Here is a 14,752-nt window from a genome sequence, read left to right as displayed (position 1 = left end):
TTTCTTAGGCTGTGGTTTAATTGGTACCTCTACAGAGGTAGGATCTTCAGTTTTTGTTTTGGTATCTAGTGTAATATCTGGTGTAGGGACTACTGGTGGGGTAACTATAGACATAGTTACTTTGTTATCAACCACTCTGCCCGAACGGAGAGTGGTGATGGAATTTATCTCCCCAACATTTGCATTTTCGTTACTAGTATTACCGTTTACCTCAAAGGCTGTGTTTGGTGTTTTAGGATTAGGTATCGCTTGTCCTGGAAACACACCTTTAGGATATACTTTCTCTTGTGCTAACTGCTGTAAGGAAAGTTGGATGACTTGTAAAATCTATTGTTGGGTTTGCATAAAGGCGTCAAAATGATTCGGTTGTGGAGGAGTGTTAGTTATAGGTTGTGTGACAGGAACTATGTCACGTTGATTATTAATGGGTGGATTTTGATAGTTATTATTTATCGAAACGATACTTCTTTTAGTATTATAATTATTATTGTTATAATTATTGTAATTACCCTGACCTTGTCCTTGTCGTGGTTGAGCTTGGTTGTTATAATTATAATTTCCCTGACCTTGTCCTTGCCTTGGTGGAGCTTGGTTGTAATTATTTGTTGGCCTAACATTTGGGTTAAACAACCTTAGAGGTTGTTGATTATTTTGCCAACCGAAGTTGGGGTTTTGTTACCAAGCTCCGTTAGGTTCGCTATTAATGGAACAAAAATTATCTTGTTGTGATTGTTGTTGTTCATAAGCGAGAGGACAATAGAAGTCGGGATGCCCTAGACTCAAACAGAAATTACATGGATTGGTATTGACATTCATGACGGGAATAGGCTTTTGTTGAACAAAAATAGCCTCTACCTTTTTAGTGAGAGATTCGATTAAATTTTTAAGTTCAGGATCTGGTTTTATCTCAAATATACTAGCGGCTTTAACTGTTGTAGAAGAACTAGCGGAACGGGAGAAATCGTCACTACCCCCCAGTTATTATTACGCTTAGTTTGATATTCTAAAAATTTATAAGCCTCTGAGGCTCCCTTACTTAGGAAACTACCCCCATTCATTATGTCAAGGACTTCTTTATGGTGATGTAAAAGTCCTTTGGAAAAGGCACGAACTAACGTGTCTTTCGCGAGGTTATGGTGTGGACACTCGATAAGAAGATCGGTGAAACGATTCCAAGCCTCTGAAAATGATTTATGAGTATTCTGTCAAAAGAAATGAATCTTGGAAAGCATTTCATCGGTCTTCAGTGGTGGGTAAAAATGTTCCATAAAAAGTTGAACAAGTTTGCCCCTCACGAATCCACAGAATTAGGCGCTTGGGCAGTTAACCAAGACGTCACCTTATCAGCTAAAGTGAAGGGAAATACCCTCACTTTAATTTGTTCAGCACCAACCATAGGATGGTGGAATGTAGTAAGGAGTTGGTCAATCCTACGCATGTGTTGATAAGGCTTTTCATGGTCTAACCCATGAAAAATGGGTAACAAATTAAATATATTTGGGGGGATTTGGAAATCCCCCACTGGGTCTGATAGAATGATGCAAGATTTTGGGCTATCGTTCAAGGCTTTGTAAAAGTCAGAGAGAGGAAACTCTCTTTCTTCAGCCATTGTTTCAGGTCTGGTGTGTGGTATATTAGCTAGAGGTGTATTAAGTGGTATACTAGAAAGTCGTGTTTGTTGACATTGCCGGTTGATTACGTTAGGCGTTTTTCTTCGGCCTGACCTTAATCTCATGCAAGGCTAAGACCAATCTTAACTAAACACGACAACACTCCAAACAATCTTGATATGCCAGTATGAACCTCTAACAGGAGATGCGAGGTATTTGAAGAAAGAAGTACCTGAATGCCTCCTTGCTTCGCTTATGAATAACGTCTTGTATATGCGTGCTCAGTGTATATAACAAGTTAGAACATTGAAAACCTTGAAGAAATGGAAGTTTGAAACAAACCCGTGGAAATCGGGCAGTTTCAGCAGAGGGCGGGGGTCGCGCTCAGAATAGGCCTAGGTAGGGCGCGGGTCGCGCTCAGGTCAAGCTGGAGTTCCAGGCGTTTGGGTGCGGGGGGCCCTCGAACTTAGCCTTGGTAGGGCGTGGGTCGCGCTCAGGGAAAAACTCAAGGTCCAGGCGCTTTAGCGCGGAGGGCGCTCGAGTTTTGCCTTCACAAGGGGCGGTTCACGCTCAGCTAAAAGCTGGAGTTCTAGGTGTTTGGGTGCGGGTGGCGTTCCAATTTAGGCTGCCTAGGGTGCGGGTCGCGCTCCGTGTAATTCTGCGAGGAAAATTTCAATGCTGAAACGGACAACCACAGTTAGAATCAAACAAGGGTGGGTGGGTTTTGGGACTTTGGAAGACTAACAATTCTAAATAAAACAATACTAAAGGGAACTAAGATGGCAGCGTCGCCATTTGATAGAGTGAAAATGATAGTTTACTCACGAATAAATGATGAATATTCATTACGCAAGTAAAACTAAAACATTACGAAGACTAATTTATCAAAGATTTCTACTCTTGAATCTATCGAAATAGAGTGGAGTAAAAGATTCGTTCCACTCCTACTTCTTTAGCATCCAAAGTTTTCTACGACTATCGGTCTATCCAAAGTTAATGAGAGTAATGGTGTGTAATTATACTACGATGTGAATTCAAATAACAAGATGCGCTACTTCAAACTACGGAATTTCTAAATTGACTATATGATAAGGAATTAGGGGGGATTGATTCCACCTTAACTCGACTTAATCAACTAACAAAGATTCGTCGTGATCCAAATTTCAATGCTTTCGCATATCAAAATGGTATTTCTAATCCCTAATTATACATGGTAATCTCTACCAATTAATAACTATTAGCTGAAGCAACCAAACCCATTCTCATGATGAACTAATTACTTTCTAGAATTGAATAGATTATCACGACGATTTCTAAGTTAACAAAGATCAAGCTTCATCAAGGCTTCTTCAACCCCCTCTAATGGAGGTTTAGCCTAGAATCATTATGCTATCCTTTCCCCATGAAATTAAACAAGACATCAATAAAAGATTGTAAAGTTACTTATTTCAATTCAATTGGAAATCTAATTATGCATGAATCGATTGAAACTAACAATGATAATAACTAAATCTAGGAATCGAAACTACAATGATTAATGAAATGAAACTATATTATCAAGAACTAAATTACTTTATTAATCTAATCAATAAATAACAATTGATTCAAAATACTAAATTAAAACAAGGTATGAAAACTAATTAATGGAAATCAAAACTCAAAACTAGATCTAGAAACCTATCTCTAATGGCTACTTACTACCTAACCTAATTGATCCTTAAGAGTTAAGTCTTGTGTGTGGAAATGGAGGAGACCAGATCCACATTTTCGTGCATGGGTTGAGGAGCCATGTTTTGGGCCAGAAAATCGAGCCCAAAACCCAATTTCTTCTGTCCACAGAGCCCTTTTCAGCTGGCTTTGACTTCAACAGATGTTTTGTCCACTTATACTCCTCTGATTGGGTCATGGTTTGGACCATTGAAAAGCTCTTTCTGAGTCGGTCGTTTTGACATAAGGTAGGCCCAATTCCAAGAACTAAGTCCAAATATACAGTCTTTGGAAATTCTGCTAACTTTTGTGTGCTATTTCTGCCCGCATTAACTTTGACTTTTCAGCTTTTGACTGGGTTTTACAAAGGCTTTTTCTCCTAGAATCTTGACCTTTAATCATAAAACTTCTTAGCAACCAACCCTTGCTCCTTTATCTCGCCAAAGTGGCACATTTCTGCACATAATTGACTTCAATGCCTGAAATACATAAAAACACGTAATCAGCATTAACTCTTATTTATTACTCGCATAATTGGTCTAAAATTATTATTGTTAAGGGGTTAAAACTACAATTTTGCGCTCTTATCACGTATGATATTATTTTATTTATGTTAGAGTCCGTTTATGTCCCAAGTGATATTTATTATTTCATGGAACTCATATAGGAGTTGTTTATGTTTTTATTTTTTTATATTAGTATAGATTAACCTTCTTTTTCAGGTGCTACCATTTACAAGCACGTTTCTATGGTACTATCTATCCTTTATTTTCATTCCATACTTTGGGAACAAAGCATGATTCTGTTTGGGGGTTGTAGTGGCCCAATAATGAGAGGTGGACTAGGTCAACATGATAAGGAATGGGATGTAATATAATAGGGGAAGTTGAGGAGTATGGAATCGTGACCGCGGACGTGGCATAGGTACGGCGAAAAGAAAAACCGAGGGATGGAAAGACAGGTGGATGAACCAGATGAAGTGGAGAAGGGGTATAAAAAGAAGAGGATGGAGAGAAGAAGAAGGGAGGCCGCGTAGTGAAAAAAGGAGAGGAGAGAAAGAAAAAGAGATAGAGGGAAAGACTAGTTTTAGCATGAGTTTTTAGCTCTTCGGTTCTTACTTGTAGTTTTTAGGTTTATACATTTGGCGCTGTCTGTGGGGACCAGAGAGATTGCATAAGGCAGAAATGACACTGAAAGTAAAGAGAGCGGTAGGTAGACCAAAGAGGGCACTGGTACAAGAGCCAACACCGGAGGCGGTGATTGATGAGGAGGGAGATCTAGAATAGGAACATGAAATAGAAGAGACCCAACATATGCAAGAGGAGATCGTGAGATTGAGAGAGGAGAACGACGAACTGAGGAGAGAAAAAGAAAGAGCGGAGGAAGAAGAAGGGGAATAAGCAGGTGAGGAGTCTGACGATGAGGAGGGTGGATCGAACCTTGTTGAAAACCCGGTGGCTGGCTTGACCATGGAACAAGTTCAGGAGATGATAGATAATGATAGAGAGGTGAATCGATAGCAGGCAAAGGGTCGTGGGGGAGCGGCTAGCCAGGTGGTAGCTAGACTGAATCGCAATCCTTTAGCGGACGACATCTGGCGTCAGAGGTGCCGAAGCATTTCAATCAACCTAGGTTCGAAAGATACGATGGCTAAAGAGACCCGGCTGATCATATCCATCATTTCTGACAACGGATGCCTCTCTGGCAAGAGGCTCGATATGATGGACTACGGTGTATGATGTTCCCGGCTAGTCTGAAAGGAGGGGCGTTAGACTGGTATTACCGATTGCCAGCGGGAAGCATAAGTAATTTCCAAAGATCACTTCATACACCAGAAAAGGCGAGTGGTGGATATCGCGACATTATTCAATGTCCGACAAATAACCCGGAGTCAGTGAGGGAGTATCTGTGTTGATTTAAGGCCGAGACATTGAAGGTTGAAAATCTGGATGAGAGAACCGTAGTGATCGCACTTGAAAGAGGGTTGCGGCCAGGAACAAGAGTACACCAGTCTGTGGCAAAGAATGAGATTGCAGCCTTGCATGAGCTATATCTGTGGGTGGAAAAATATATCAGGTATGAGGACACCATACAGAAGGAGTCTAAGAGGTCAGGGAAAGCAGTGCCATCGTTGGAGAAGGACAAGGAACACCAAAAGGTGGGGGCGTCCGAAAAGGAAAGCGGTGGGTATCGCGGATACCCCCCGAGGGCAGAAAGAAGCTGGGAGGGGATTCGAAGGGAGAACAGAGAAAGGAAGCCATACCGTGAGATAGAAGTGACGCCGCTGAATAGACCCCTGAGTGAAATATTGTCGTTCATTAAGAACCTGTAGGGATATGAAGGGCCGCAGAACACACCAATAGAACTGCCTGATAAACCTTTCTACACCTATCATCAGATACGAAATCATGAGACTGACGACTGTTATGCACCAAAGTGGTTGGTTTAGCGATTGGTGGAAAAAGGGAGGATGAGTTAATTTGTGAGGGGTGCACAGATTGAGGGGCGCTTGCCGCGCCAGGACCAAATATTGGGAACTATTAATGTGATTTTTAGTGGAGAGGTACTAAGTCATAATGCTCATAGAGATAGGGTGAGGAGAACCGCGAGCATCCAACAGATCAATGGCGGGACAGACAGGCCGTGACCAAGGGTAGGATCAGCGGAGGACAGAGACATGATCGTCTTTAGTAGTGTGGATCTACGGGCAGTGGATTCTCCCTATGAAGACGCGTTGGTCATCACAGTAGCGATGGACAATTAGATGGTGAAGAGGGTGTTGATTGATTGTGGTAGTGCAGTGGGTTTGTTGTTCAAAGGAGCTTTGGAAGAAATAGGGATTGATCTTAAGCAGTTGAGGCCTCCGCAAACTAATTTATAAGGGTTCAATGGGAGTATGACGAAGCCTATGGGAGAACTCTTATTGTCGGTAACCACAGGTCCAGTGACGGTCTTCGCACGGTTTATGGTTGTAGATTCTTCTTCTCAGTACAATGCGATTTTAGGAAGGCGGTGGATTCACGAGATGCAAGATGTCCCATCAACATACTATCAAGTGATACAATTTCCCACCCCAACGGGCATGTTTGAAGTTCACGGAGATCAGGTGATGGCCAAGAACAATCATCAGGGTACAGTAAAACGGTTGATCTGTGGACCAAAAGAAGAGAACTCAAACCCTAGGAAGAGGCAATCATAGCAATTACAGTGCACCTCAGTGGAGGGGGAGGAGGAGTCAATGGTGGATCCGAAGATGCTCAACGAGATTAAAGTAGTGAATATTGGGAAAGGGGAGGAAGAGAGGTTCACATCGGTAGGGTCCAGTTTGTCGAAGGAGTGGAAGAGTAAGTTAATACAATTCTTGTCAGAGAACAAAGATGTGTTTGTGTGGGTAATTGAGGATGTTATGGGATTATACCCAAAGTTCGCGTGTCATCGACTACACATGAAAGAAGATGCCAAGCCAGTGAGGCAAAGGATGCGGAGCATTAGACCAAAGTATGCGGAGGGCATTCGCGAAGAGGTTGCACGGTTAAAAGGAGCTGGAATAATACGAGAAGTGGAATTCACAGATTGGCTATCCAATGTGGTCGCGGTACCAAAAAAGAATGGCAAGGTTCATATGTGTGTCGATTTTACAGATGTGAATCTAGAGTGTCCGAAAGATAGCTATCCCATGCCGCGGGTGGATGAATTGGTGGATAGGACAGCAAGATTGAAAATATTTTTGTTCATAGATGCATATATGGGGTATAATCAGGTCGCGATGTACGGACTGGATCAGAAGAAGACAACATTTGTCGTAGAAGGCGGCACATATTGCTATACAAGGATGCCATTTGGATTGAAAAATGTCTGAGCCACTTTCCAACGGTTAGGAGAGAAAATGTTTGAAGTAAGATTTGGAAGGGATTGAAATATACATAGATGACATGGTGGAGAAAAGCATGTCTGAGGAGGAGCATTTAGAGGCCTTAAGAGAGACATTCGGGATACTGGGAAAGTACAATTTGAAGTTGAATCTAGATAAATGCACATTCGGAGTGACCACAGGAAAATTCTTGGGCTACATTGTTACTCATCGGGGGATAGAGGCTAATCCTGAACAGATAAGAGCCTTGGTGGAGATGTCATCACCACAGAATGTCAAGGAAGTGCAGCGGCTTATGGGTAGGGTTGCGGCTTTGAATATATTTATTTCCAAATCATCTGACAAATGTATATCGCTGTATCGGTTACTGAGAAGCACCCCAAATTTCTTATGGACATCAGAATGCGAGGAGGCGTTTCAAGAGTTGAAGAGGTATTTGGGCAAGGCTCCCTTGCTATCACGACCAGAGCAGGGGGAGAAGTTATACCTGTATTTGGGTGCTATTGAGTATGGCAGTTAGTTCAGTTCTTGTCCGACTAGTCGACAGAATGGAGAAGCCGGTCTATTTTCAAAGCAAAACATTGTTGGATGCAGAGACGCAGTATAGTAGAATTGAGAAGTATGTCCTTGCTTTCATCTTCTCGGCCCTGAAGCTGAAACCCTACTTCGAGTCACACTCAGTGGTGGTGGTGACTAACCTACCTCTCAAACAAGCATTAAGGACAGAGAAGTTGGGCAGAATATTGAAATGGGCAGTGATGCTTAGTTTGTATGAGGTACAATACCAGATAAGAACCGCGGAGAAGGCACAGGCTGTAGCGGAGTTTCTGGCAGAATTCGCAGAAGATCCCACTTGGGGAGAAGATATGGTCATGGAACCAGAGAGGGATGTAGATCCCGACCTATTAGACCCTTGGGATAAGAGGAATGGGTAGAGAGTATTCGCAGATGGATCTGCCACGGACGCATCCAGCGGCATAGGGGTTGTGTTCGTTACACCTGATAATAACAGAATAGAGCAGACCATGAAACTAGGGTTCACGGCATCAAGTAACGAAGCAAAGTATGAGGCAGTGATATTGGGATTGAGAATGGCCGAGGACTTGGGAGTAAAAGAACTGACCGTGTATTCCGACTCTAATCTAGTGGTGTGTCAGGAAAATGGAGGGTTCGCTGCTCGATGTCCGCAAATGGCTAAGTATTTAAAGGTGGTGCACGAAAGGTCCAACAAGTTTGTGAAGCTCATATTTGTACACTTGGGTCGCGGTGAGAATAAGCATGCGGATGCCCTGACGTACATGGCTGCAGCCATACTTGGGTCCGAGGAAAGAACGATACGGGTAGGAAGATTGGAGAAGCCAAGCACAGAGGAGGTGATAGAGGTGTGTCAGATTACAGAAAAAGAAAGGGGATGGATGGATCCCATTAAGCATTTCTTGGAGGAAAAATAGGTGACAGATAAGAAAGAAAGAAAAAGGTTGGAACAGGCTTCTCAGAGATCTTTTCTGTTGGAAGGTGAATTGTACCGAAAGAACTTCAATGGGCCATTGTTAAAATGCCTAGGGTCACGGTTATCTTTAGAGGTGTCGACAAAATTACATAAGGGAGACTATGGGAGCCACTCCATCGGGAGAACTACAACACACCGACTATTGACGCAGGGCTACTTTTGGCCCCACATGAAAAGGGATGCAGTAGAATTCACTAAGAAGTGTGACAAGTGCTAGAGATTTTCACAGCTGATATTCGCTCCCGTGGAACCTCTGCATAATGTCTCAAGTCTGTGGCCTTTTGCTATGTGGGTAATGGATATCGTAGGACCACTTCCCATGGTTAGCGGCAAGCGGAGATATATGCTGGCAGCCACGGACTACTTCACCAAGTGGATAGAAGCCGTACCTTTACAACATGTGAAGGAGACGCAGGTGATTAAGTTTCTATGGGAGAACATCATATGTCTATTTGGGCTGCCATATGCCATCATTGCGGACAATGGGACACAGTTCATGGGAGCAAAGGTGACTGAGTTTCTGCAGGCATACAAGGTGAAACAGGGGTTCTCTGCCCCCTACAACCCCGAGGGCAATGGATAGGCTAAATTTTCCAACAAAACGATAATGAACAACATTAAAAGGAAGTTGGAAGACAAGAAGGATGCGTGGGCAGACGAGTTGAACCATGTTATTTGGGCTTATCGAACTACACCTCGGACTACCACCAAGGAGACCCCATTTGCCTTAGACTACGGCGTCGAGGCCGTGATTCCTTTGGAGATGGTGGAAGCTGCCATGCAAACCAAGGTCATGGAGGAGGGATCGAATTGGTGCATCTTGGCAGGGGATTTGAATTTGGCAGAATAGAAAAGAGACTCAGCTCGCATTCAATTAAAGGAGTATCACATGCGATTACAGAGGCAATACAACAAGTGGGTCAAGCCGCTGAAATTCAAGATAGGAGAGTGGGTGCTCCGCCGAGTGACTCCAAGTACAAAGAGGGAAAAAGATGGGAAGTTGGGTCCAAATTGGGAAGGGCCATACACCGTGGTGGTAGTAGGAGGTGCTGGTACTTATAAGCTACGAACAATGAAGGGCAAACTGATAGAAAAGCCTTGGAATGTAGAAATGTTGAAAAAGTTTTACAATTGAATGTAATAAAGTTACAAAGCAATGTAGTGATAGTCCAAATCAAAGGACTCGAGCTGTTTGTAAATATATAAGACCACAACACTTTTGTGAAAAAGAGTGACCTCGCTCAGGCTTCCACGCCCATTAGAGGGAGAGGCAGCGGAGGGGATGAGCCCTTCTCTAACACAAGAGTTGGAGGGAGCCTAGATCAAGATGAGTTGTCCCAGCAGGCTTCATGGCCTGATCGAGCCTGCGGAGAGGGATGAGCCCTTCGCGGATCAGAGATGCGAGAGACACATGGGGCAAGGAGAGTGACCCCCCTCAGGCTTACATGCCCAACAGAGGGAGAGACAATGGAGGGGATGAGCCCTTCGCTGACACCAGAGTTGGAGGGAGCATGGAACAAGATGAATTATTCTAGCAGGCTTCATGGCCTGATCGTTGACACCAGAGTTGGAGGGAGCCTGGAACAAGATGAGTTGTTCCAGCAGGCTTCATGGCCTGATCGAGCTTGCGGAGTAGGATGAGCCCTCCGCGGATCAGAGATGCGAGAGACACATGGGGAAAGGAAAGTGACCCCATTAGGCTTCCACGCCCATTAGAGGGAGGGGAAGCGGAGGGGATGAGCCCTTCGCTGACGCTAGAGTTGGAGGGAGTCTGGAACGAGACAAGTTGGTCTAGCAGCCTTCATGGCCTGATTGAGCCTACGGAGTGGGATGAGCCCTTCGCGGATCAGAGAGGCAAGGGAACTCATGGGGCAAGGAGAGTGGCCCCATCAGGCTTCTACGCCCATCAGAGGGAGAGGCAGCGGAGGGGATGAGCCCTTTGCTGAAACCAGTGCTAGGTGGAGCTTGGAGCACGATGAGTTGTTCTAGTAGGCGTCGGGGTCCGTGCGAGTCCGTGGAGTGGGGTAAGCCCTCCATGGACGAGAGATGTGCGAAACATGTGGGGCAGCGCTAAGGAGAGGGCAAAGGACTGACCAGAGACATGAAAAGTTACATGTGGGGATACTTTGCAAGTTAAACAAATAGATAAAGTTCAAAGATAAAAAGACAACATGCACACTGAGCAAAATCAAACATCATAATCACTAAACATAGAGCGAGACAAATTACGAGTTTGTAATAGTGTCTTAATACAGAAAAGTTCCTAGGGCATTCCCAAGGTGGGCTCATCAACAATCATCTCATCAGTAGATCCTTCGGTGGCTGTAGCGGTGGTCTCATCAGTGGCCGCCGCTGGGAAAAGGTTTCCTTCTATCACAGGGTGTTTTGAAATGACATCGGGGGCCAACACTTCTTCCCTTGTGATCTCAGGGGATTCGACCACCGGGGTAGCAGGCCTTTCGGGGAGAAGTCGGCCTTCCTGGGTGAGCCGCGCATGTTCCTCCTAGATCTTCTTGGCCACCCTCTTGTTGGCCAGAACCTTGAAGCGGTCGCAAAGAACAGTCATGTCCATTTGGTGCTCCTGCAGCAGTTCGGCGGTAGCATCCTGATGCTTCTGATTGAGGGCGTCTACGGCTGCCTGGTGCTGTTGAGTGAGGGCATCCAAATTGAGCTGTTGTTGTTGGAGGAGCACTTCCCTTTGATGGCTTAGGCGTTCGTTGACCTTATCCATATATTGTTTGTGAGATGACTCCGCGGACCTGAGCTCATCCTGTGCCTTGACTTTAGCTAAATTGGCAGCTTTGAGATCGGATTGAGGCCGGCATAGGCAGCTCTTAGTCCAGCGGGGCTGTAAAGTTCTTGCTCCATGGCTGCCACATTATTCTTGGCACTGAAAAGGCCACGGATCATGAAGGAGATGTCCAGGCTCACCTAGGACCAAAGAGAAAGATGGATAAAAAAAAAGTTGTACCCTCTCCCAGTTGGTATACAAATAAGTATGGTGCTGATCAAACGAACCACTGTCAGCATATACTATGTCCTTGGGCAAGTGAGCATTGTAAAATAGAGAGGAGGCTACGACCGCATTGTCTAGAGCGGAGTCCGCAATGTTCACCCTGTGATTGCACACCTTAAAAATCAGACAGAAGTCCTTTGCAGCTGCAAGTTCGGATGTCGGGGCAGTAGGCGGAGCTGGTTCTTTGCCAGGCCGGCGTGTGTGGGGGGAGGAGACAACAGGATGAAGTGGTGAAGTGGTATGTGCTGGCTCTTCAGATGTAGAGGTCCGCTGAGTGGAGGGGGCAGGTTCTTCAGATGCAGTGGTCCTTTGCCTTTTGGATGGAATCTGGTCAACAAGAGCCCGCACCTCTTTGGAGGGAACCTCCATCACCTCATCCTCGTCGGAATCACTGTCGAACAATTTTTGTTTACGGACATCCATATCGTTGGGAGGGGAGGTGAAGTGTACTGATCGTCCCAGTTAGAGATAGAGCGGTGTGAAGGGATGTCTTCAGGAGCCAAGGAGTGGGGAGGATCGTGAGATTCAAGGGAGGCGGGGGATCGCGAGGAAGTTCGGGGATGATGGTGGTAGGAGGTATGGGTGCGAGGCCTTTTCCTTGGTGGAGGAGATGTCATGGGTTTCCGCTCTTTGGGAGGGGGAGGACGATAAAATGGAGCAGAGAAATCGCCAATATTGTGTAGGTCGGAAATTGGCAACAGGGGAGTAGCGGTAGTGGGATGGATACCCAGGCGGTTGGCTTGAGCAGGACCGAGTTCGCGAAGTCTTTGGAAGATGGGACAAGAGATGCTGGAGTAGATTCTGGACTTGGAATCTAGCCGCCAACCTGCAAAACAAAGAGGAATCGCGGTTTAGTGACAACAGGAGTAGCATATCAAGAGAGAAGGGAAGAGATAAGGCACTCACCACGTTTTATGAAGGCAAGGTGGGTAAGAGTTAAATCAGAAGGAATGTCCGTGAAAAGAAATTGACCTGACACGTATAACGGGTAGTGGTGCCACACCTTGTCAAAGGTGGTGACACGAAGTACAAAAGATTGCTTCTGAGGGCGTACACAAAAGGATTGGTACCCAACACTGACATCTTTGGTACTAGTTTTGATATAATATTGAGAGTAGATGTCGCAGCTGGTAATCTTGGGTTTGCCGGTCTTGTTGTACTAGTTCGCGGCATACATAATTCTCTAAAAATTCCCTATACCTTGGCGGGGGAGAATATTGAAGTGATTGCACACCTCGACATCAAGAAGAGTGAGAGGAAGCTGTAGATCGGCGATAATTTGACCTATAATAACTACAAGGTACCCCGGTCATCGGGGAACCAGATGAGGGTAATGGGTGACTACAGATGGCACGTGTTCCAGCACTATATCGACAGGAATGCCGTAGGCAGCCCTAATTGCGGTCAAATTAGGTCTACGATATCTAGAGGGGGTAAAGGGGCTTGACGACCGGAGGTGGAGGGGACCGCAGCAGGGCCAAGAGCGGGTGGAAATGCTATTCTGTCAGATTGGGAAGAGGAAGAGTCACCGGTTTCGAAGCCTGACATGGGGTACGAAGATGAACAGACGCAAGATATCGAACCAACTCAAAAACATAGTACAAACAAAAGAGAGAAAGGCCTAAAGTAAAAACTTACCAAGGGGAGTGAAGAGAGAGGTGATAAGCTCGAAGAGTGCGCTGGAGAGAATAGGGAGTCACCGGATGAACGAGGGAAGCGAACGCGAGTCGGAGTTTGGCCAAAAAAAGGGAAGGTAGCTGAGCAGTAGAAAAGCAAAGGGAGAGAGGGAAACTGAAATGAGAAAGGGAAGAGAAGTTGAGAAGTTTAAATAGGGGAGGGGTAGAAAAGTAATTTTTGAAAATTGAGAAAATTGAAGAATTAGACAACATACCCAGGCAAATGGTGACGCGTGGAAGCTCGAGGTACGAGGGGCTGTAGAAAATGAGCGTGATGATTGCCATCAACATCACATGCAAATCGATGAAGAACATGATGAGCTGTCAAGGTAAAAGAGCGGTGGGAATTATCGATCCCGGGTCCACTAACAGAACCGCAGAGTCGAGAAGGGGCATTTGTAGTAGCCTAATAATGAGAGGTGGACTAGGTCAACAGGATAAGGAATGGGATGTAATATAATAGGGGAAGTCGAGGAGTATGGAATCGTGACCGCAGAACCCTAGACCGCGGACGTGGCATAGGTACAGCGAAAAGAGGGACCGAGGGATTGAAAGATAGGTGGACGAACCAGATGAAGTGGAAAAGTGGTATAAAAAGAAGATGATGGAGAGAAGAAGAAGGGAGGCCACAAAGTGAAAAAAGGAGAGGAGAGAAAGAAAAAGAGATAGAGAGAAAGACTAGTTCTAGCATGAATTTTTAGCTCTTCGGTTCTTACTTGTAGTTTTTAAGTTCATACTGGGGTGGTATAGAAATATGTTGTAAATGTTTAAGCATATATTAGGTTGTATATTACGTATCATTTGTCATATAAAAATTAGAAAAAAAAAAATCATAAATAAAGTTTATACTATGCATTTAGTGATAATGGTATTGTTCCCTTCTCCATGATGATATTAGTTTAGAAATATCATCTAGTAGTTGAATTAGGTTTTAAATTTTGAAACTTAGATTAATATGTAGGTAATAGTCATTGCATCTTTTCTTGAACATATTGCATGTGCATCTTTAATTGTACTTGGCAGTATTTTTCTGAGACCTAGGTTAGAGTACTTAATACATACCAGTGAGCATCTAACCTAAAAGCCTCATATGAGTGAAATATCTAAGTAATGACACAAGGGAGAAGTAAAATCCAAGTAGAAAAATCACACATCCACTTGCTTGATCACCATACCATATCCTAAGCGAGAATGTAGGCCCTCTTTGGATTGATATAGCTAAAAATTCATACCTATAAATAATTATCCGCTAGTCGCCCCACTGAGCCTTTCATATAGCCTTTTCACAACTACAAATCCTTTACCCATCTTTTAAACCAATAAAAATAAAAATAAGCATACCTATCTTGAATGAGTCTGAGA

General features: G+C 44.4%; 1 protein-coding gene across 1 annotated transcript; it reads left to right on the top strand.

Moving 5' to 3' along the window:
• The first annotated feature begins 8,213 nt into the window (after positions 1-8,213).
• LOC147503244 (uncharacterized) lies at positions 8,214-8,639 on the top strand. Its single transcript, XM_086604753.1, has one exon. The coding sequence runs from the start codon at positions 8,214-8,216 to the stop codon at positions 8,637-8,639; it is 426 nt and encodes a 141-aa protein (XP_086460879.1).
• The last annotated feature ends 6,113 nt before the right edge of the window (positions 8,640-14,752 follow it).

This window comes from Coptis chinensis, chromosome 4, assembly GCF_015680905.1.
Source record: "Coptis chinensis isolate HL-2020 chromosome 4, ASM1568090v1, whole genome shotgun sequence".
NCBI lineage: Eukaryota > Viridiplantae > Streptophyta > Magnoliopsida > Ranunculales > Ranunculaceae > Coptis > Coptis chinensis.
Note: the sequence above shows the minus strand (reverse complement) of the source record. Positions and strands in the feature narration are given on the sequence as shown.